Source organism: Chaetodon trifascialis, chromosome 20 (genome assembly GCF_039877785.1).
Source record: "Chaetodon trifascialis isolate fChaTrf1 chromosome 20, fChaTrf1.hap1, whole genome shotgun sequence".
In the NCBI taxonomy this organism is placed as follows: domain Eukaryota; kingdom Metazoa; phylum Chordata; class Actinopteri; order Chaetodontiformes; family Chaetodontidae; genus Chaetodon; species Chaetodon trifascialis.
Window position 1 is genome coordinate 9,153,025 of NC_092075.1, and position 21,238 is coordinate 9,174,262.

Here is a 21,238-nt window from a genome sequence, read left to right on the forward strand (position 1 = left end):
ATATTCCCATCACACGCTAATGTACACGTGTGTGTCGTGCACGCACACACAGCACACTGCCTGTCCTCACCCTCTGCCTTTGGCAATCTATCTGCGTTAGCTCCCAAAATCTGCTGGTTTTAAATGCTGCTGTAACCTCTTCAAGCTTGCAGAGCCCTCAGTGGGAGGATGATTACAAATGCATTTTGAGTGGGACAATATCACTCAAAGTCACAGAACTGCATTTTAAATTTGACTGAAGATCATAAAGTTTTCACTGATGCTGAATACATCAAGCTGAATAAAGGAAATGCTTATAAAGTTAGCTTCTTTCCCAAAGTGAAATAAGGAGGAGCATAACTTTAATAAAGTATTAAAAATGTATTACAACAAGTAAAATCAATTTACCTCCTTCAAATCTGCAAAGAGTTCCTATGAAGGGCCTCTTTGTGCTACCTAACTTAACCCATGATGACAAGCTCCAGTCACAAGACGCTCTGCTCTAATTGGAGATCATGCTGCCTCCTCTCAGACAACTCGCATGATATTTCACAAGCTGTTTGTGTACTTTTGCAGTTCATATTAGTTTCCCCACATACTCTTGCTCTCATTGTTCTCGCCTCTAAACTTTCGACCTTTATTGGTGAACTCTGTAAAGACCTTTAAGGACGCTTTGTTCAGATCAACTCAATCAAAACAATCCTTGAACTAATGTTATCTGTACTGTCTGAAGATAAATACACATGCTATCATTAGAGTCTGTCAATAGAAATCAGTTTTTATTGACCTGGACTAGAAGCAGAAGTAATGTATGTGGTTATTTGTATATGGTGTGACTGATACAGGCACAATCTGAATACAGTATGTCTGGATACAGGACACTGAGGTCTGGAATTAGGGTCACTGTGTCTCCTGCAACAATATGACCTCCTATTTTTGTAATGTGGGCTGTGGAGAACCTCGAGACGCTGCTCAGTCTCATTTCTTGTCTTTGTGTACACGTACGAATAACCGCTTGCAAACTTTTAACTCTGATGTCTTGGACCAGACTAAGTTATCACACCAACACCTGTATGTGTTTATTTATCATATGGTGGCTGAGGGCCTGAGGAATCCGATATTTTCCCATGTTGGGCATTTTCAAAAGTTTCAGGAATGTTTCAGAAATAATAAAATGATTCAAGCCGAATTGAATCCCAGTGAAAATGACATTATACTTCCATCTGATAATCAATTTTCCCGTGTGGAAAGTAATTCAGTGCCTTGTTGTGCATATTCAAATTACAGCATCGGCATGGTGCTGAAATGAGCCCAAACAACGTAGCAGAAAGACTGCAACAGTTTTGTTGCTTATTGATAGAAACTTGATATCTTTTAGTGGGGGGTAGAGGTGCTGGCTCTGACTGGAGCCTTTATTAATGACAGATCCATTTAATCTCTCAGACACATAAACGATATCTGATCGCTCTACAACAGTCACGACTTAAAGACCTTTAAGTACAATATATTGGCTAAAGGTCTGGCTTCCAATAAAGCATTGCATCACTGGGAGTTGCCGTTCACCATCATTGTCCTAGAACTTCATGGACAGGATCTGAGGATGCAGATGCATTTAGAGTGTCCGGTTTGGGCACCTCAGAATCGCCTCTCTGCTCTTTGGAGATCATGTAGTTCTGCTGACTTCGTCAGACCGTGACCTCTAGCACACACCACCAAGAGAGTCTGTAACCCCAAGTCTGAGGCCATGGCAGACTGCTGGGAGTGAGTTGCTACCCCAAGCAAAGGAGATCAAGTATCTTGCGGTCTTGTTCAACAGTGAGGTTAGAATTCAGCAAACGGGCAGATTGGTGCCGCAGCATCAGTAATGCAGGCATTGCGTCGGTGAAGAGGGAGCTCCATTGTCAGGCTCAGCTCTCAGTTTGCCAGTCGATCTACATTCCAATCCACACCTATGGTCACAAGCTTTGGGTAGGGACTAAAAGAACAAGAGTGTGGATATGAAATATGAATTTCCTGCGTGTAGTGGCAGAGCTCTTCCTTAGAGATGGGTAACAAGCTCAGACATCCGGAAGGAGCTAGAAAAGCCGCTGTTGCATTAAAAGGATCGAGCTGAGGTGCTTTGGACCTCTGATAAAGATGCCTCCCGGGCTCCTCCCTTTTGAAGTTTTTTGGGCACGTGCAACCGACAGGAGACGCAGGGATAGACCCAGAACACACTGGACGGGTTACATATCACATGAGCGATGGTAATGATGGTGGAGCTCAAACATCAAACAAATCTGCATTTCAAGCAACTTCCAAGCCCCTAAAGAGGAGAACTAAAAATTGGTCCTTGGTCACACCTTATTTCACATCTTATTTTTCAGGATGACTTATCATTCTGGCAGGGGATCTTCCTCTGAGCAGCACAACCTGACATTTATCAAACCTCTTGCTTGCTTGTTTGTTTGGCTGGTGTTGGTTTCATTTACCATTTGTGGCCACAGTGAAGCTCTTGGAGACATGGGCAGTGACTCAGGGCTACAAATATAAACTTTGCTTGTGTTGATGTTCATGGGTATATACAAGTGCCTCAAGGTGATCCAGACCTCTCATTTTCCCTTCTAACTCCCTCTTAACCTCGCCGTGATCCCATCCAAATGGTTCACAGTAGTGTTACAACCAAGACGTCAAGGCTTCTCACTGATGCACTGGGTGTATGAGGGGTATTTTTAGAATGACGTGCGCTTTCATAAAAGCCCCCTTGGAGGAAAGTGGAAGTAAAGCCTCAGTCTTTATCCCTTTCTGGCCCTCCTTTTCCTGCTCTTTCTTTGTTCATGGTGGACAGGGAGTCACTGTCAGAAAAATTATGACTTTTTAATGTTTTACAATGGGATAAACATTTATTCTTCTGTCCGTCATTTATGCAGACCGGAGATTTACACAGTTTCTCTTTCCCTCTCTCGACCTCGCTGACCCCCATCTCTCTTCCCCTGTCTTACATACATAAAACCCTGACTGCTGAAGATATGGACTGAGACACAATGGAGCCACCTGTCCTGTCAGATACACTTGTTCCCTCTCACGCTCACAGAAACACAAACACACAGAAAATCAAGTTAACCCCTCATGTCTTTCTAGTCTGTCCTCGTGTCATGAAAAGACATCAAGTATCAGCAAACGTCTTCATCTTCAAAACATTTTCCAATTATGACATTTACCACATTCATATCCTCCCTTCAATGAACGAGCTTCAAGAGCTAAATGAAAAGCTAATGTGCTGCGTGTGTACATGCAAACACAATACACGTGTACTCAAATGGGGCTCAGAGTCATCAATGATTCAGCACAATACAATGTCTGGCATTGCCTCAATTAAGCGTGGAAACAAAACCAGCACTAAAAGGCAGGGAGAGTGGGATGCAGGGTAAGAGAGTGAATAGATGGCGGAGACAAAGTGGATAAGACAAGCAGAAGGGAGGAGGGGAGTCAGTGAATGGTAATGACACAGAAATGAGATGAGTAAGTGGAAGAGGGCAGAGAGAAAGACATAAAGCAGGAGAGAAGACTAAATCTTGGAAACTGTCCATCTTGGTTTTTTACTGTAGATTAGGCTACGACCAGCATTACCGCTCTAACTAGCGAATCGCCACTTAACTCTAACCCTTCCAGGCAATAATTCCCTGAGATAGAAGTCACTAAAATAAGCTATCAAGAAGGACAAATGAATTGTACGAATATGAATTTTGAAACATAATTTTGGAAATGGATGGGGGTTTTTTTCCATTTGTGTGGCGAAGAGTCAAACAGCAAAAGATTGGATTCAGCTCACTGAGAAGATGTGATTTAATGCCTTACTGGCAAGCTAACTCCATGTGTTCGATGAGATTCATCATGTTAGAGATTGTGCTGAAGGCCTGGAGGCAGCCTGAGAGGCTTCTGACATTTTTACCCCACGAGTTAGCGAGCTACAGTGAATTTCTCTATTCTATTTTACACAATTCTGTATGTCCAATGTGCAGAAAACACAGCCCTTTCCTCTCAGACCTCTACTGAATCTGTCAAATAAAGCAAAAATAGCCAAAAAACAGAAGACAAAAAATGTTATTTTTCCATGAGAGAAATATTCGACTCCTGTCATGCTGAAGTGAACTGGGAAATTCAAGTGTCACACAAACAGTGTGGCTGATGTATCGTGGTGATATGACATTTGTGGTCTGCAGAGGATGTATCCTGCTAACTTTAGCGACTCCCAATGTGGCCACTGTGAAGCCTCCCAAAAGTCAAACAAAAGGAAAAAGTGAGGAAAAGGCCTTGAAATGGCCAAAATCAATTAAATTATGCTTTTTAAACTACAGAAAACTGGTCAGTCCCTTCCCCCTGTGACATAATCAGTGCAACACAGATACTGTACAACTTTCATATGCCACAAACAGCACATAAAATACATTTGCATGCTTGGCAGCCTTGGGAGTCTCAAAATAGGAAATTTGGTTTTTAAAGTTGAATTGGGCCGTGGAGGGAAGCTGCCCTTGACCTTCTTTCCTGCAGTTACAGACTTTTAATGCATCACTACAGAGACAGAGTTCAGAAACTGTATCCAGAAATGTAGAAATATATCACAATTTACATGTCGCAAATTGAATTTGAACATAAAATTCTACACATATTGGACTTTAAATTGTATTAATGTGTTTACCTGTGTCCAGCACTGATGTAGTAGGGATAGAAATGATGTTGCCCTTGCACTCAGTGGTCTAATGAGCCTACTCCAACTAGCAAATCTAAAAAAAAAAAAAAAACACAACCCCTGTCTTTATCACTATCTAAGGTCCAATGGCAACTGCCAAATTACTCACTCATGAGTCATGCTTGGAGTAACTATGTCAACTGGGTGGAAAAGAACCCCAGAGGAAGGTGAGAGCAGTGAATACCTCCAAAAGTCCTACTTCCAAGATGTCTCCTTTAAGAAATGAAGCCTGACACAAATGACCTCCTTTGCAAAAAAAAAGAAATCTCATTCCGAAGGTCAGAATCTTCTCATAAAGATAGAACGAAAGGAACACACACACACACACACACACACACACACACACACACACACACACACACACACACACACACACACACTCCTTTGGACAGCCAGCCAGAGACAATCGTGTGAACTTTGTCTAGCAGTTACCATGGTGATGAGCGACCCATCCCAGGGGAGCAGCTGTGCTGTGCGTTCTCCAAAAGCTAAAGCTGTACCTTTGAACTTTGCCGTCGTAGTTTCCCTCAACCTCTCCCGCGTCTCAATTTCAAGGTGTCATCTTTCATCTTCATCTCTTTCCTTCCTTTTCCTCCTTTCATTTTCTCCTTTTAATTTCCTGTGCCCTGGTTGTTTTTAAGTAAGACATTACAGTAAAGAGCATTAAAGCCCTCCCCTACCTCACTCTACTTAGTCTGATATTAATGGTTTAATGTTTCCACCATTACACTTGCCAAATCCACGTCCAAACTTAATAAATCCGTCTCAACTCAATTAGCGATGCTGTTAAAAATATTGTGCACTGCCAAGCAAAAGGACATGTTTTCTCTTCTCTTCCTCTTTGCCACTCCCTCCGCCTCAACTCGCTAACTCGGTGGTGGATCTGTACGACAGCAAGTTGGCTGGCAGGATGCCTTGGTGATGTAACTCCACCCAATCAGTCTGCATTACTCTTGTTTATCCCGTTCTTTCATTTTCTTTGCCCACTGCCTTAGCTCATTGATTTCTTCAAAGGACATGTGAGGTCAGTGGAATCTAGACAAAGACTTCCTGCTTACATAGCCCAGAGAGGAATCATAAAATGAACACAGTGAGAACAAGAAATAGGAACAAACTGGGTACTTTCACACTTGCTCTCCTTTTATTTACACTGTCTACTTAAATTGTCTGTATGTCTTCCCTTCTCACCCAATTTCTAATGGACAATTTCATACATGTGGCAGTCCATCTTCTGACTCTGATGTTCATCTGGGGATGGTACTGTATATACAGCCATCTCCTCTGATTTAAAAACAAGTGACACACAGTTGCTTTTTGGTCACACGCAAGTTGCTTGCCGAGGAGGGCAATACCTCGTATGGATGTCCTCCCTTCAGCTTCGCAGTAAGGACGTGATGCCTCTACAGCTTCCCACCCATGAACCTGGTGCTTTGCCCTGTTTGCCTTACTCCATTCACAAATGGTTAAATTTAATGAAGCCAAGCTGAACTGTAAATATCGACTCCTTCTGAAAGATCATTTATAATTTCTTAGGATTCATAAACAGCCAATAACTCATTCGGCAAACATTTAACACAATTCGGTATAAATTTTGGCTCCATGTAACGTGAATAAATGTGACGTTTCCCAGATAACGCTCATCTGCCTGAACAACGCAAATTGCACATTTTTAGAACTGCTGATTTATCAAATTGGAGTTCTACTGAGTGTAACATGACACCAAATTTAATATATAAATACTCTGACAACTTATGACTAAAATGCGAACTTTAAAAAAAGAGTAAAATGTGACTTTAAACCACCCGACTTAAACTAAAACTAAATTTAAAATTCGTTCATTCATTTTGAGGTCCTAAACATCCCTTTGTGTGTGACCCTTCTTGTTATCTCCCTCGACAGCGAACTTGTTTTCTACGGAGTTTGTGAAGTGAACCACATCCTCATTTTCCACTAACTCCTTTTCATACACACATAACCCAAGTTGTTTATTTGCCTTAAGTGAAATCATTTGCTCCGACCCACGTCACAGGTTGTTACATAAACTCACACACACTTACACAAACACACGGTTCATTTTCTACATTCCTGCAATCACAGGTTATACATTACAACAGACTCCCACATGTTCTGTCTAATTTGGAGGAGGTGTGTATGTTGATAAGCTTGTCATGCAGTTTCCTGTCTGATAATCATCCTTCTGCTTGTTGTAACTTTGAAATATTGTATGTGTGTCTGTAGATTTGTGTGCATGTCTGCGCCAGCTAAATGTGTATTCGGCATGTGTTGACATGTGCTGTCTAGAACAATCTGTCATCTGAAGATTTAAGAGCCTTTATTGGTTTGTGTAATACCAATAACTCATCAAGGGGCCAGACCATATTGATGATCAATCTCTGAATGGCCTCATTATATGCACCGCAATGCACCGGCCCATTTTACCCTCGATTTCACTGGGAGAAGAGTGATGAGACGGTCATAGTCGTTTATACGTCACACCCCTCCACTGTGATCAGGCCGGAAGGGAAGGAGAAAATGGAAAATGGAGGGAGCAAGTGAAAAAAAAAAGGGGGTCTGTGGATCAAAGAAATCCAGGAGGACAAGATTTGAGGTGAACACTGGGAACATTAAAGTCTTTTCAACTGACCCATTAAAAAAAAAGCCATCAAAAGATTAATGGCTTAAGAGAGTCACCAGAATTACTTGCAGTTGTGTGCTTCCGCCAAGCAGTCAAGCTGCAGTTTACATCCATGTCTGCCCAGACTGATATCATAGTGGAGATTTTGAAGGAATTTTGGTGAAATGCAAGTTTTCACCATACTGACATGTAATTCCATTGAATAATTTCCAGTGAGAAACAAGCTGTCTTCACTTACAGACTATTTTTACAGAGGAGTGCAGAGAGCTTCACCACATGGTGCAACGACAACCACCTGAAGCTCAGTGTCAGCAAAACCAATGAGCTTATGGTGAACTACAATGCTTCAGATATGGATGTTGCTGCAAAGAGTCTTTGGTTGTAAACCGTGGATGCTTTCAGTCTTCAGTCCTGAAGTTCAATACAATCAGCGCAGTTTCAAGGTGGACACCCAAGATTAGTGTCACCAATTCAGGATCTGACCAAATGTGAAATATGGTCACAATCATCCCTTCTGTTCCTGAGTTACGATGCTGAATGATGGACAGAAAAGTGTTTTTTGCAGATTATGACGCTGCAGTGAAGTTGACCTTTGACCTTTTGGATATAAAACGACTTCATCGTTTTATCCTGTGAGACATTTGTGTGAAATTTGGTCAGAATTAGCATCTGAATTCTTGAGCCAAAAAAGTGTTTTATGACTGCAGTGACCTTGACCTTTGACTTTTGAATTCTAATCAGTTCATCCTTGAGTTCAAGTGAACTGTGCGTGCCAAAAGAAATTCCCTCAAGGCCTTCCTGAGATATTGCATTCAAAAGACTGGGACTGACGGACAACCTAAAAACACAATGCCACAGCTGTCACTGGCATGGAGTCATCATAAAAATGTCTTATGTTCTCATAGAATTCTAGTTTTTGTGTAGGTCTGGATTTTTAGTTTTAACTGGAGCATTTGGGCACAATATGAAGTAAAAAACCAGCGTGGTTTTCAGCTCACAACTGCAACATTATCATTATGTAACTGAAGCTCACTTATAACAATGCTGCTATTCATTTCAGGTAGCAGTGCCGCAGGATGGCAGGAATTTTCTGAAAGTCAGCAACACTAAATGAACCGCATAAGAAACGCAGTGGCCACAGAAATACCTTGCAGATGTCAACTGCAATTTATTAGCATGACGCCTCTTCTCATTAATATTTCAGCTGGTGATGTAGCCTTCCTGTATGTGCCCGTGTGTGTGGTGTGCCCACGTTTTTGTCGTTGCGATCACATTTAAGAAATAAAGTAGTGAATTTCCACACTCACGGACACCGGCCACAGTCCGTGACAGCGGGAGAGGGGAGAAATGGGATGGGGGTTGGGTTTTTTGGGGGTGTGTGAGCGTGTCACATCCAAAGATGCAAAGGCATTATTGATAGAAGCTGAAGGTTCAGAGAGAAAATGTCATTGACGTAACTTGCCCCGTGACGCCAGGCAGCTGAAGACAATGTGACCACAGAAAAAGACTGCGAAAGGCCTTCATAGGAAGAGCGGAGAGAGATGTTTGTGTGAGCCTGTGTGTGTGTGTGTGTGATAGTGGTTGAGGGCTTATGCATGTGTGTGTGTGTGTGTGTGTAAGAGGATTGCAAGAGAAGATGCATTTATCTTTTGCTTCATTTGTGTCTTTCGTTTTGTGTGTGTGTGTGTGTGTGTGTGTGTGTGTGTGTGAAATTGTTTTTCCCAGGTTTTAACAAACATGTCATTTGTTCAAGCTGGGTCTGACTGTGTAAGACCAGCATTCAGTCTTGTGTGTGTGTGTGTGTGTGTGTGTGTGTGTGTGTGTGTGTGTGTGTGTGTGTGTGTGTGTGTGTGTGTGTGTGTGTGTGCGTGTGTGCGTGCGTGTGTGTGTGTGCGCACGCAGCAGAGGGATGGGTCACTGACACTGTCCACTATTGATCAAGAACAAGGGAAAGACTGAGGGGAGGACACTCCGTATCTGTACACCACTGCACTGTAAAATTCATTCAAACACACCCACCATTTGCTGGGTTATCGATCATCTGCCTATTTGTGTATCAACAGGCACAACACAAACTCCTAAACACAGCACAAATTCTCTCTCTCTGAGAATAACTCCACAATTCCCCTAATGAGGAAAAGAGAGAAGCAATTTTCCCCAGTGTGCTTCCTGTTGTTTTTTTCCCCCTCTGGTCCCTCTGTTTGTTCTCTGCTCTCGTCTCTATCACATTCAGCGTGGTTCGAAGACGGTTTACAGTATGCCGTCTTCATGGCTTTCTCCCTCTCAGTCCCCGTGCTCTTACCCTACGACTCCTCCCAGCCATGTGGGGGGCTAAATCATGTCACTGGCACACAGCCAGAGCAGAAATGACCGGAATAAAAGTGCCAAGGAGAGGGATGTAAACAATTTGTTGTTGGGAAAATGCTGTGCACAACTCTTGTTTATTAAAGGTGATATTACAGGGGCAATTATACTAAAGAGAATTCTGAAAGTGGATGGAGGGATAGTAGAGACAGAGGAAAACAAAAGACAGGCGGTAAGAAAGAAAACAAACAAAAAACAATCCGACAAACAGAAGCATAGATACAGAGAAGTTAAATAAATCAAAGAGAGCAATACACTGACACCCATCTCCTCCTCATATGAGCCTGTCATAAAGATGCCTCGTGATAAATAAGCCTTTATTGCTTTTCCTATCTTTCCTCCCATCGCTCTGTCTTGTCTCTGTCTCCGTATGGCCAAACCACTCCCTGTCCCTCAGCAGCACCACAATATCAGCAACTCAAACTAACTGCACGAATACCCTAAAAAAACCTTTTGTTCTCCAAAGCTGAAGAAAAGCACTGTAAAATCCATTCGCATGACACCTCTCTTTTCAGGTTAGCCACAAAAGAAGATGAACTCTACAGAAGAGAAATAAAGTGATGGTTTTTAAACCCTACCTGGCAAGAGGAAGCAGTTCCAGGTTACAATCCACTTAAGGCAGATACAGGCACTCCACACATCCCCATTAAAGTGGCCTACTTCCTCTGGCAAACTGGTGTGTGAGTGTTTGTAGCTGGCTAGCTGCGGCTGGTGTGTGTGATTCTCTCAGTGTGGGCTAGGTCAGCTGAACTGTGCATATAGAGAGAGAGAGAGGGAGAGAGAGAGAGAGAGAGAGAGAGAGAGAGAGAGAGAAGGGGGAAGAGAGAGAGGGAGAGAGCGAATACCCAAGAGGCTAAGAAGGTAGACTCCCAAGCTGCACAAACAAGGGAGAAGGAACGAAGGAGAGGGAGGAGATTGCGATAATGAGAAGAGACAAATGAGTGGTGAGAGCTCAGAGAGAATGCATGTGATCGGTGTTTATACTGACTGCTCTCTGTGACAACAGATGTGTCTACAAACATATGTGTACATAGATCGTGTCCATTTGTGCCCCCACACAACACCCACGGCCTTCATTACTTTGTGAAGACATTAAGGCACTACGGCCAGGTCCCACAGGATGCACGAAGCACACAATGGACCCGTATCCATTGTGAGCGTACACAAACACCTGTAGTACAAGTTTAAACACACATACATGTTGCATACGTGACACACACAATGCAGCTACAGAGCCACAGTCACCATATAGGGAGCAATAACCGTGGCATGTTGTAAAAATGTCCTATCTGAAGAGGAAACACTAACACATAACAGCTGTTTAATAGCAGCCATAAGCCTGAAAGGTCATACGTGTGAAATGTGTGCGCTGTAAAAAGTGTTGGTCGATAACTGCCAATGTGGACAAAGTCACTATACTTCCTGGTTTTGTGGCCATATTTCTAAATCCAGTTCTTCTGAAATTCCTCTTTTGAATTCCTAGATATAACAATGAGTATAGATATGTACTGTTTGGCTGCATATGAAATTAGTTCCACAGAGACCAGAGAAGGATTTCTTAAACACTTTAAGATAGCTGGGAAATGGTAGAGCCACTTTCAGCCAAGCCAGGCTGATGGCAGCTTCTGGTTCTACTGTTTTTCCAAACTGCAATTACATTTCCAGAGGTTACTCAGACAAAAACAACCAACAATAAAACACCCTAAAAGTGTGAAACTGGAAATCTACTGCACTATAGGCACCACCAGTGCTTGAAAATTCAACACTATATATACAAATAAGTTCTAGTTTAGAGGAGGAAATCTGACCAAAGAATAAGAGATGCCCTCAGCATCTGTACGTACGTCAACAAACTAAATATTCATCAGCAGCTGCAGGTCCATCCACTGGTTTTTATGCACATTTTTAAGTCATGGCAAAGAAGTGACACTGGAAGAATATCGCAAACATTTTTTTTTAACACTTGGCTGGGGTGCAAAAGTTGTTTGTGTATTGATAAAAGCAAAATGCCACAAAGCGCTAAAGAAACAGACTTAGCAAATATATCATGACGTAGAAGAAGTACGTGACTTGAACATCAATGAAGAGACTAAAAATTGCTGAAGACGACATCAAATCTGTGCTGAGCAAAGAAGCCAACTGTCCCGCTCTTCAAAACGAATAAGCAGAAACACATTTTCTGCACTTTTTCTCCACCATTTGAGGTTTTACTGGCACTCGTTTAATTTCGCCCTTCCTGCTGCACCATCCTCTTCTGCAGTGCTTTAATGGCACCAGCTGCTTATCTCTGTGAACCAACTCCTAATAGTATTTTCTTTTGCTCTTTTTCTGGAAATTCTGTTAAACTTTGCGTTATATTTGGATGGAAACCTACCTATTTGTTAGACAAACAAATGCACCTGCTGTACCTGTGTGTCTAATTGAACCACATGGTGCCCTCACTCTGTCTCTCACTCATTCATTCACACTCTCTCTCTCAAGTCTCTCACCTTTCTCTCACTCTGTTATCTCAAGAGCCTCTCACTGCCACGCAGGGGAAAGGTTTTTTTTAATCTCCACAGTGTGACAAGGAACATTTGACACCGAGAGGTAGAAGACACACACACACACTCACTCACTCACACACACGAACCTGCTGTCTCCCTACACGGCTGCTTGGGTCTAACTATCCATCACTGACAGTACACGTCAAGAGGTAAATGTTCAACACAAAACAAGATGGTTTCTGATACAGGAGGGAACGCTTCAGTACTGATTAGTGAGGGGAGAAGAACATGAACTCCAAAGTGTCGCAATTACACTGATACTGAGTCAACAGTGGCAGAGTTTCTCCAAAAATACAATTATATACACAAATAGACAGCAACAACAGCACACCCAGAGAGAGTGTTAAAGTAGTTAAATGTCCTGCATCTGGAACTACATGAGTCCAAATTAACAGAAGACTGAACCACATTCAACCATTTGCCCACACATTAACAGAAACAACACAGTCCAAATATCCTGCACAAACTAACACAGAGAAAAACATCGCTGATGCACAAATTGAGCAGTGTGAAAACTTCACGTATGACAGCATTTACACCCCAGCGGTCAGATTCACACACAGCCAGGATATTTACAACATATTCACAGCAATAAGCACAAACACAATAATCCTAATCCGAACTACAGAGACACCACCACAAGACTCCAGACAGAGCTCTCAGTTTGACCTTCATACCAGTCCAAAAAATGACACACGTTACCTTAGACACAGGCATCTGGACGCGCAGTGTGCTCGCTCGCTTTGTATGTGTGTAAGTGTGTCGTTGTGTGTGGTGCGTCCCAGAGTAGAGCAAAGGCTGGCACAGTTCATCCACACACGCGCACACACACACTGCGCGGGGCGAACAGACACAGGCAGCTAATCCAGTGTGACCACATGCGATTATTTTTCCTGTCCGTCTCTCTGGATGTGTCAGGGCTTCTTTTCTCCTGCTTGTTCTGTTTCTTGTCTGTGTTGTTGCTGCAGTCCCAGCTCCCCCCCCCCCCCCCCCCCCCTTCCAGCTTGATAATAACGTGCGTGCCAACGTGTGTGCAAAAGAGAGGGGGGGGTGGGTAAAGAGGGATTTGGTGAAGGAGGGGAAATGAAGACAGATGGAATCAGGGAGAGACGGAGGTGTGAGAGTGAGAGGGGGAATTGGAAAATATGTGATGTATTAGAAACGTAGAGGGAGGGATGGTTATGAAAAGATCAAATGCAACTAACTCTCTGGAGACCAAAGCGCTCTCTCTCTCTCTCTCTCTCTCTCTCTCTCTCTCTCTCTCTCTCTCTGTCTCTCTCTCTCTCACTCTGTGTGTGTGTGTGTGTATCTCTCTCTCTCTGTCTCTTCCTCTACATGCTATTTTTAGAAGTTGCTCTGTCGCAAATCAAAGCACTGAATCAAAACCTATCAAAGAGCAGGATGTTAAGGGCCATGTCTTTCACACCTAATAAGATACGCACACATGCACATGCACACGCACACACGCATACACACACAACTGTCTGTTACAATGACCATGTGTCTGCATCAGACCTGAAGGGAGCCATGTAAGCTATTCATCAGGCCTTATCTAATCACATCATGTGCTAATAAATAATGGGCTTTTCAAATAGCTATTTTAAACACCGTCAATTACACTGCACAGACCTCTGTCTCCCCAGCTAAAGGTATTCCCGTAGAAACATTTCCAGATGACGCACAGTAATGATTGACATTCAAAAAGTAGAATATCAACCAAACTAGATTTTGCCAGTTTCGTCTCTTCCCAGCTTTTTTTCTGCTTCCTCCAGTTAATTGGCGGCAGAATGTATTAAAGTTCTCAGTGTCACCGCTGTCATCAAACACATGTGCTAATCAAAATGTCAAAAAGAGCCCAGCTATTTGCAGATTAAACTATTATCCCGGCTCTATTGCATACTCAGTGGAGCAAACATCATCTTTCCAAGTAAAGAATGTGCGTAATTAAAACCGACGGTGAATGGATTTCATGCTCTGCTGTACCTTCTTACGGCTGAGTCCACGAGGCTCTTATTGATACTGGCTCCTGTGCTGGTGCATAAATTGCCATTATATAACACAGTTATGAATAGTTAAAGGCGAGCTAAAATAAAGCCAAACACCACTCCATCAAAGGGAAATCATTAATGTTTAACGAGCAACGAGGGAATTAATCCTACACTGCCGGCCACAATGAATAACATCACTGAGCTGTGAGTGTGCGTGTGTGTGTAACTCACAGAGAGGGAGAGGACGGTAGCAGAAGGAAAGTAGACAGTGAAAAAGACAAAGAGAGAGAGTGAGGGGGAAAGATTGCCTATTTGCCATTGACGGCTGCAATACATTTGAAAAGTAGTGTAAGAAGACGAGAGAAAAGGGGGCAAATGACACCAGAGAAGATGGTGCTCCAGGCAAAAACCAAAGATTTTAGAAAACAAGATGAGAGGAGAATGATTCGCTCTCAACTAAAGCCTCCACATTAAGGTACTGTAGAGTTACGTGCATTTGAAATACCAGAAATACTGTATGAGCTCAAACTACTGACATTTGCACCCACATAGGAGCAGTATTATCTTCAAAAGAAGGAAACTTTCAGATCTGTTTCACTCTCACACATAAAATGACTGATAGCTGTACCAGGTATGTGTCTCCTTCAACACACAAATGCGTCACAGAGTGGAGAGCTTTTTTGGAGCTTTTTACTCCAAATTTTCTAACTGTGAAGAGCAATCCTGACATGTTTTGGTAAAAAATGTGAGCACAAAAGGTTGCCACTGCCTCACCTGAAGAAAATGGCACCACCCACTTACTGACAGTTCAGCAGCATGCTGCATTTAAGCTTCTTGAGAGATGATCTCTCTAACCAGCGGACGACTCTGTCGCACATTAAACCCTTTTAGAAGCAGGTTTGCAGAGGCAGAAATAAAACACCATTGAGAAAGACGACGAGCCATGACTACGCTGAGCTATGACGACACGTCAGCTCGCTTCAGCTTGGCTCCTCGTATCTGCTCCAGCTGAACAAGTTCTGAATATGGATGTCTCACTTTGAAACGCATCCCGAGAATAGCATGCAGTGTGCTGTTTGTGCGTGTGCATGTGTGTGTTTGTGACGAAAAGGGAAGAGCAAAGACAAGACAAATGGAATTCATCCGTGTCTAATTAGAGACAATGAAGGGGAAAGTGTGCGTCTGCAGCAGAGAAGCAAAGGGAGCGAGAGAAACGTTGATCACGTGAACATGTGCTGGTGCAGATGTTGCCCAGATTTGACTTTATATTTAAATACCTTACATTTAAGATGTAGTTTTCAGACTAAAACTGGGCGGTGATCGCACAAGAAATTCTCTATATCTGACATGCACGATGCAAATATGTGTATTTACTCTGCTTATGATTCTCCACTTCTGATGAGGTGACAGGTGTGCAAAAGCCTCCCTCACACACTCCTTTCACGGACTTGTTAGCTCTCTCCTCACATTCTCTCGTGTCACTCACTGCATCCAATTGTAACCAGTCAAGCTGTCTTCCTCTCCAACTCTCTAAGGTCTCTCTGAGCTTAAAAACCTGGGACTGTGCCCGTCACTGTCTCAACGCACTGTCAATCACCAGACTATCACTTCTAATATGCGCCCTCCTCTGTCATCAGTGTCTTCCTGACATTCATTCCAAGGGTGTTGTTCGACCAGCTTAAAAACGACCATCGTGTCTCACACTGGTCCAGTACAGATTTGCTCTACATCGTCCACATCAGACCCTTTCCCACCCTCTATCCAACTCTTCGTTTTTGGCCTTTGTCATCTTTCATTTACTTTATTTCTTCTGTTGATTTGTAGCTTGTGTTCTGTTGCAAATCAGATGTCCAATTTGGAGCAATAAACAGCTTGAAGACCGCTGAGTCATCAGACCTTTGACTAAAGACATGTAAACACACCATTAAGTATACTTCTGGGAATAAGGACACTTGTGTTCATATATCACTAGATAAACTATGTGTATACTTGTTGTTGGAGCAGTACTTTTACTTCTTTGTTTCTTTTAGTTAGAAGTGTACTTCAAGATACAAACATTAAGTGTATTTTATGCGACTGAACTACTTCATGGTTATATGTCATTTTGTACTTGAAGTAAACCTATTGCAGTGTTATTTTGTGCATAAACTTAAAGTTTACGGTGCTGCCGCTAATTATCAACGACTGAAATGTAGCAGACATCAGCAGGGTGTCTCAAATTTCAAACGCAGAGTGCGTCACGCAGACTGAAGACGCAGTCAAGGTGCATTAGCCAGCAGGTGCCGATAAAGGGGAGTGCTAAAACTGCTGAAGAGTTGACATGCAACGCTGGGAAATACAGTAAGACCGGCATATTCTGAGAAGATAACGCGAGTCAAGATGCTCCTGTGTGTAGCCCTTTACAGGCATAACGGGAAAAATGGGGAAAAAATGAATTATTCCATTTTCTGAAAAGTCCCGAACTGAACTGGAGTCATCGGCTTATTTTCTGTTTGTAATTTTGTGTTGCTGCTTAAGATTCAGTGTGTCCTCGCAGTGAGATACGCCTCTCAGAAAATGCACACTCACTGACACCTCTTATCTGTTCAGGGTTTAGGTTATCGTTGATTGAATGCATACGCGTTTGCCTGGAGGTGGAGGGACATGGTAGCCTAATTTCATCATGAATAAACAGTTTGTGGAGTTGAGAGAAAGAGCATGACAGAGAGGGAATGAGAGAGGGTCCTTGTGCTTGCATCACTGCTTCCTCCAACATAAATGCTGTATTATAACCACTTCAGCAGCTGAAACAGATTCTCATAAATGTGAAATGAGACAGCCAGAGAAAGAAAACAGAACAAGTTGCCTCCAAACCACAGCAGACACACTTTATTCATTAGCAGCCATCTTTTTTTCACTGTTCATGTGAGCCCATGCTCTCATGTACAAAATTTATGCCACTTTTACTGCAGATAGTTTGCTTTCCTCTTCTGACTCAGAGTGGGAGTGTCACCATTGCTCATCAAATGCTAACCGTGTGTGATGAAGTGCGGCTGTCATTTTCCAACTGGCCAGTCCAATTTTAATTCCCATTTGGAGGCGTGCGTGTGTGTGTGCAGCTGAACAAATGTATTTGTCCAATTGCTTAATGGCTAATGCTACCCAGGCAAGAATGTGCTTTCCAAGCAAGGACTCATAATGGCTGTGAAATACCAAACCACAACTGTGTTTCTGAACGGAAAGAAAACAGTTGAAATATAAATTATTAGCTTATACACAGTGCTGTACACTGAGCATGTTTGGTGCTCTCAGATGGCCTGAATAAGGATTGAAGATTAGAGTTGCCATCACAACATTAACTGTCAACATAAACATTAACTTTGCTGCTTTTACTTTGAAGGCAAAAAGCACTGGAGTCTTCTGTTCAACTCAGTCACTGAGGAGGGCGCGATCACAGTGTGGCAAACGTGCTGTGACATGAATAAATATTGAATAAAGTGGTCATAAAACTGCAAACCCGCTGTCTCAGGGTCTTTACGTGGGTCTCTGTCCAGGATCATCCTCAGTTATAACACCTAACTGTAGAGTTTTTATGTGCAAATATCACAGAAAAGTTTTTACGTTTGCCCAAAGTGGAAAATTTGGCGCATCAGTGAGAGTGACAAACTGCAGCGGAAATAGACTTGATGAATATATCATGACATGCATTAAGCATATGACTTAAAAATCTACAGAGGAATTTCTCAAATTAACGCATGAAACAAGCATAAATGCCATATTCCCATAATGTTTTCCACATTGCTTTTCATTGTTTGATTACATTACCTTAAATAAGCCCTCTTCTTCTGCTTCTACGGTTTAATGGAACGCTGCAAGCGCCACGAGTTGTTTATCTCAACAAACCAACTCCTCACAATAACACAGCGGCAGTGGATAGACATGTGCATTAATTTACATTTCCTTCAGTAGATTTTCTCAAAATGTGGTGCAAGTTTGGCTAAATTTGGACAGAAACTAGTGTATCATCACCTACTGCTTAATATTCTCTCTCCCATCTCCATGACTAGCTCATCCCTTTTGCCGCCTCCCATCTAAGCCAGAGAGAAAGAGATGCATCAGTTATTCAAGTTGAGGTTAGTCATCATAAACATTCGCCCCAAATCCTCTGACTTTAAATGAAGCTCTGCACAAAATAGAAACTGGCAAACTCTCATCATGGCCCCTCTCACAGAGGGACGGGAGGATTAGAGAATCTCCAAGTGAAACGGCTCACGTCCAAATTTTTCCAAAGGGAAGTATTCAAAGCATCGAGGCGCTGGGGGAACTAAGGCAGCTGCTGACATCAACACTGTGACGGAGTAACCCCATTTGCTGGAAAAACATGAATGAACAAAGTAACATAAATAGACAGAATCAATGTGACTTCTGCAGCAACTGTGTGTTTTCCCTTCGGTGTGGATCCTGCTCTCTCTGCACACTTGAACACAACCCTCGAGAAAAGTGCATGCTTCAGCTAAGTGTAGATTTACTCGGCTTTGTGCATGAGAGGACAAATGCAGTTTCTGACAAAGGAAAAACGTCTGAGTCAATGGGTAATTTTCTAAAGCTCCTTTGCTGCAATTCTTACTCACTGGCAGGAATACACACAGTGCATCAAAGATACACTCTATTCAGTGTTCAAAATAAGTTGGAGTGTTGACTCAGCAGTCACAATGGGGGCAGAAATGAAGTTACTTAAGCTCTACCAGAGGAATATTCTTCCCTGGAACACTCTCTAAGGTGTTAACTGATCATTCTGACTCAATAAAGCTTCAATGAAAAGACATTTATTTAGGTTTGGTATGTGCTGCACATGTTTATCACTATGTCAAAGGGAATATTTATTTCTTAAAATGTTTAGTGTGATTTAAAGTTAGTTTTTTATGTGTTTATCTAATGCTGTGGTCGTTCGTGGAAGCATGTGACCCACATATGTTTATACGTCTATCTATTAGAATATGCCCTCCTTTGTTTTACCAATATGAAATTACCATTTTCCAAGATGCTGAGTAAAATACACAGGACACTTTGTCTTTTAAAGGCTGCCATGTAACAGATACTACGAGGGCATCGCCTTCATGTCTCCTGTGCAAGACAAAGCTGATTTGCATACAGTTAAACACATTTGGAGTTGACTGAATACAAACTATTTGCCTCTAAGGTACTCTGGAGAAATGCAATCAAACGTGAACTAATTTGTCAAGAAGTGAAATGTTATGATTAAGCATGTATTCCCTTGCCTTCAGGACACCGTTCAGATCTCCGTTTAATAAGAGATTACAGGAAGAGATTCTAATAACTACACAAAGAAGGTACAAAGAAATAACTCCAAAGGGCATGACACACATGGACACTGGCATGCATGATTTCACTGAGATGGTACCAGCACCTTTTACAGGATGAATTTCCCTTTCTGTAGCAATGTCCGTGCCTATGTGTCTGAAGTTTTCTCATAGGTTTGCCAAATGTGAAAACACAAATGTGAAAATGGCGTGTGTCCATATAAGCACTGTTCAGTTGTTTTTCCAAAGGTGTCCATCCACACTGAAAAAACATGAAGAATGGGAGACAGGAAAACAATCTCATTTTGGTCAGTAAACAGCAAAACTGAGGCATCTAAGGTTCAGATCTCAATGAAATCACAATTTTAAAATCATGTCGTTGTGTGACAAAAAACGACCACGGTCAGCCAAGCTTCCATCAACACCACCCTCAAACTGGAGCGCCACTCGCCACACTGTGTTTATGTGGAGTTGTATGTTAGAGGAAGTAGCAGGCTTACGTCTTGTCCGCACAAAAACATAGGTGTGGAAAGCACCGGCTTAGTCTGGATGGAGGGCCGAAACTCAGAGAAAAGGAAGTGTTTTATTTAAAGGGTAAAGCGCAAACTTAGTCTCAGAGAGTCAGAGATCAGTCTCCCTCAGGTACCTCCTCCCATGAGACTCATCTCCTAAGTTCACACACTCGATGGTTTGTTTTGCTTTCTTATAAATGAAAGCAGCTGCAGCTTTAAGAAGCACAGCAGTTTCTTTAACATACACACTGATCAATGCGTTGAATTGATCAATAGAGTTTGAGCAAATGGGAATGAGCTACGTGACTTAGCGTGCTTGCTAAGCTGTTCTGTTATTGAACGTATTGAACCAAGCAGTGTGTGTAAATGTGTGGATGCACCTAATTGACACTGAGCACGGGAAGCTGTTTTGCTGTGGAAGCTCATGGATTTTATGTTTGAAACAGTGTTTAAATGTTTAAATTGGTATATATCTTAAGTAAGTTCAGAAAGTTCACCCTAAAGTAGTTCAAATATTGGATAATATTCAAATACAGGCCAAGTTCTGGGTCATTCACACTTCTGGTTAATGAGGTCCCATCCTGAATCTTTTTCAGATGAACCATATGGGCAAAAATACACACTCATATACAGGGACACACATAAATACACACACATGCAGAGCGAAAGGGATGAAAGACTGTCGGCTTGTCCCTCTCTCTCTCTCTCTTTCATGTGTTGATGAAATGAAGCCCTAATGTACAACAGGTGTGACAACTCCACACAAGGCTATTTATCCTTTTTAATCACCTTTCAGCTAAACTCAAATTAAATCAAATGTTGGACTGCTTTCAAATTTATGAGGCAAATGGGATGTTGTTGCTGTTCATCAAAAATGAAAGACGCGAGGAACAAAGAAAGAAACTAATAATAATCTAAAGGAGTAAATGCATCTTAATTTCACACCTCAGAATATTGTTCCAGAGGACATGACTGTATCTATTCAGTCCAAAGTTTTGTCAGATTGGCACTCACTCGCACAACTCTCACAAAAATTTCCTCGAATAGCAATTGGGAAAAAAAAAATTGAGTAGATTTCCCTTGGTAATGCTTGAAATGACCGAATTGGGCCACAGTAATCTCATCTTCCCAGCAGCTCCCCTCTTAATCAGGACGGTCAAAGCCCAGTGAGCACTTTAAAGATCA

At 42.2% G+C, this 21,238-nt stretch overlaps 1 protein-coding gene across 6 annotated transcripts in view; it reads right to left on the reverse strand.

The window, feature by feature from the left end:
• rgs3a (regulator of G protein signaling 3a) overlaps positions 1 to 21,238 on the reverse strand; it is a 114,633-nt gene that overhangs the window by 36,566 nt on the left and 56,829 nt on the right. Inside the window, exon 1 of one of the 6 annotated variants that reach the window (XM_070988275.1) lies at positions 12,956 to 13,217. The exons of 4 other annotated variants lie outside the window; for them this stretch is intronic. In XM_070988275.1, the coding sequence (XP_070844376.1) occupies positions 12,956 to 12,970 (15 nt within the window). In that variant the 5' untranslated portion in view covers positions 12,971 to 13,217. Of the gene's footprint in view, positions 1 to 10,285; positions 10,441 to 12,955; positions 13,218 to 21,238 lie in introns of those variants that run through there. One more of the 6 variants, XM_070988274.1, reaches the window with a different exon arrangement.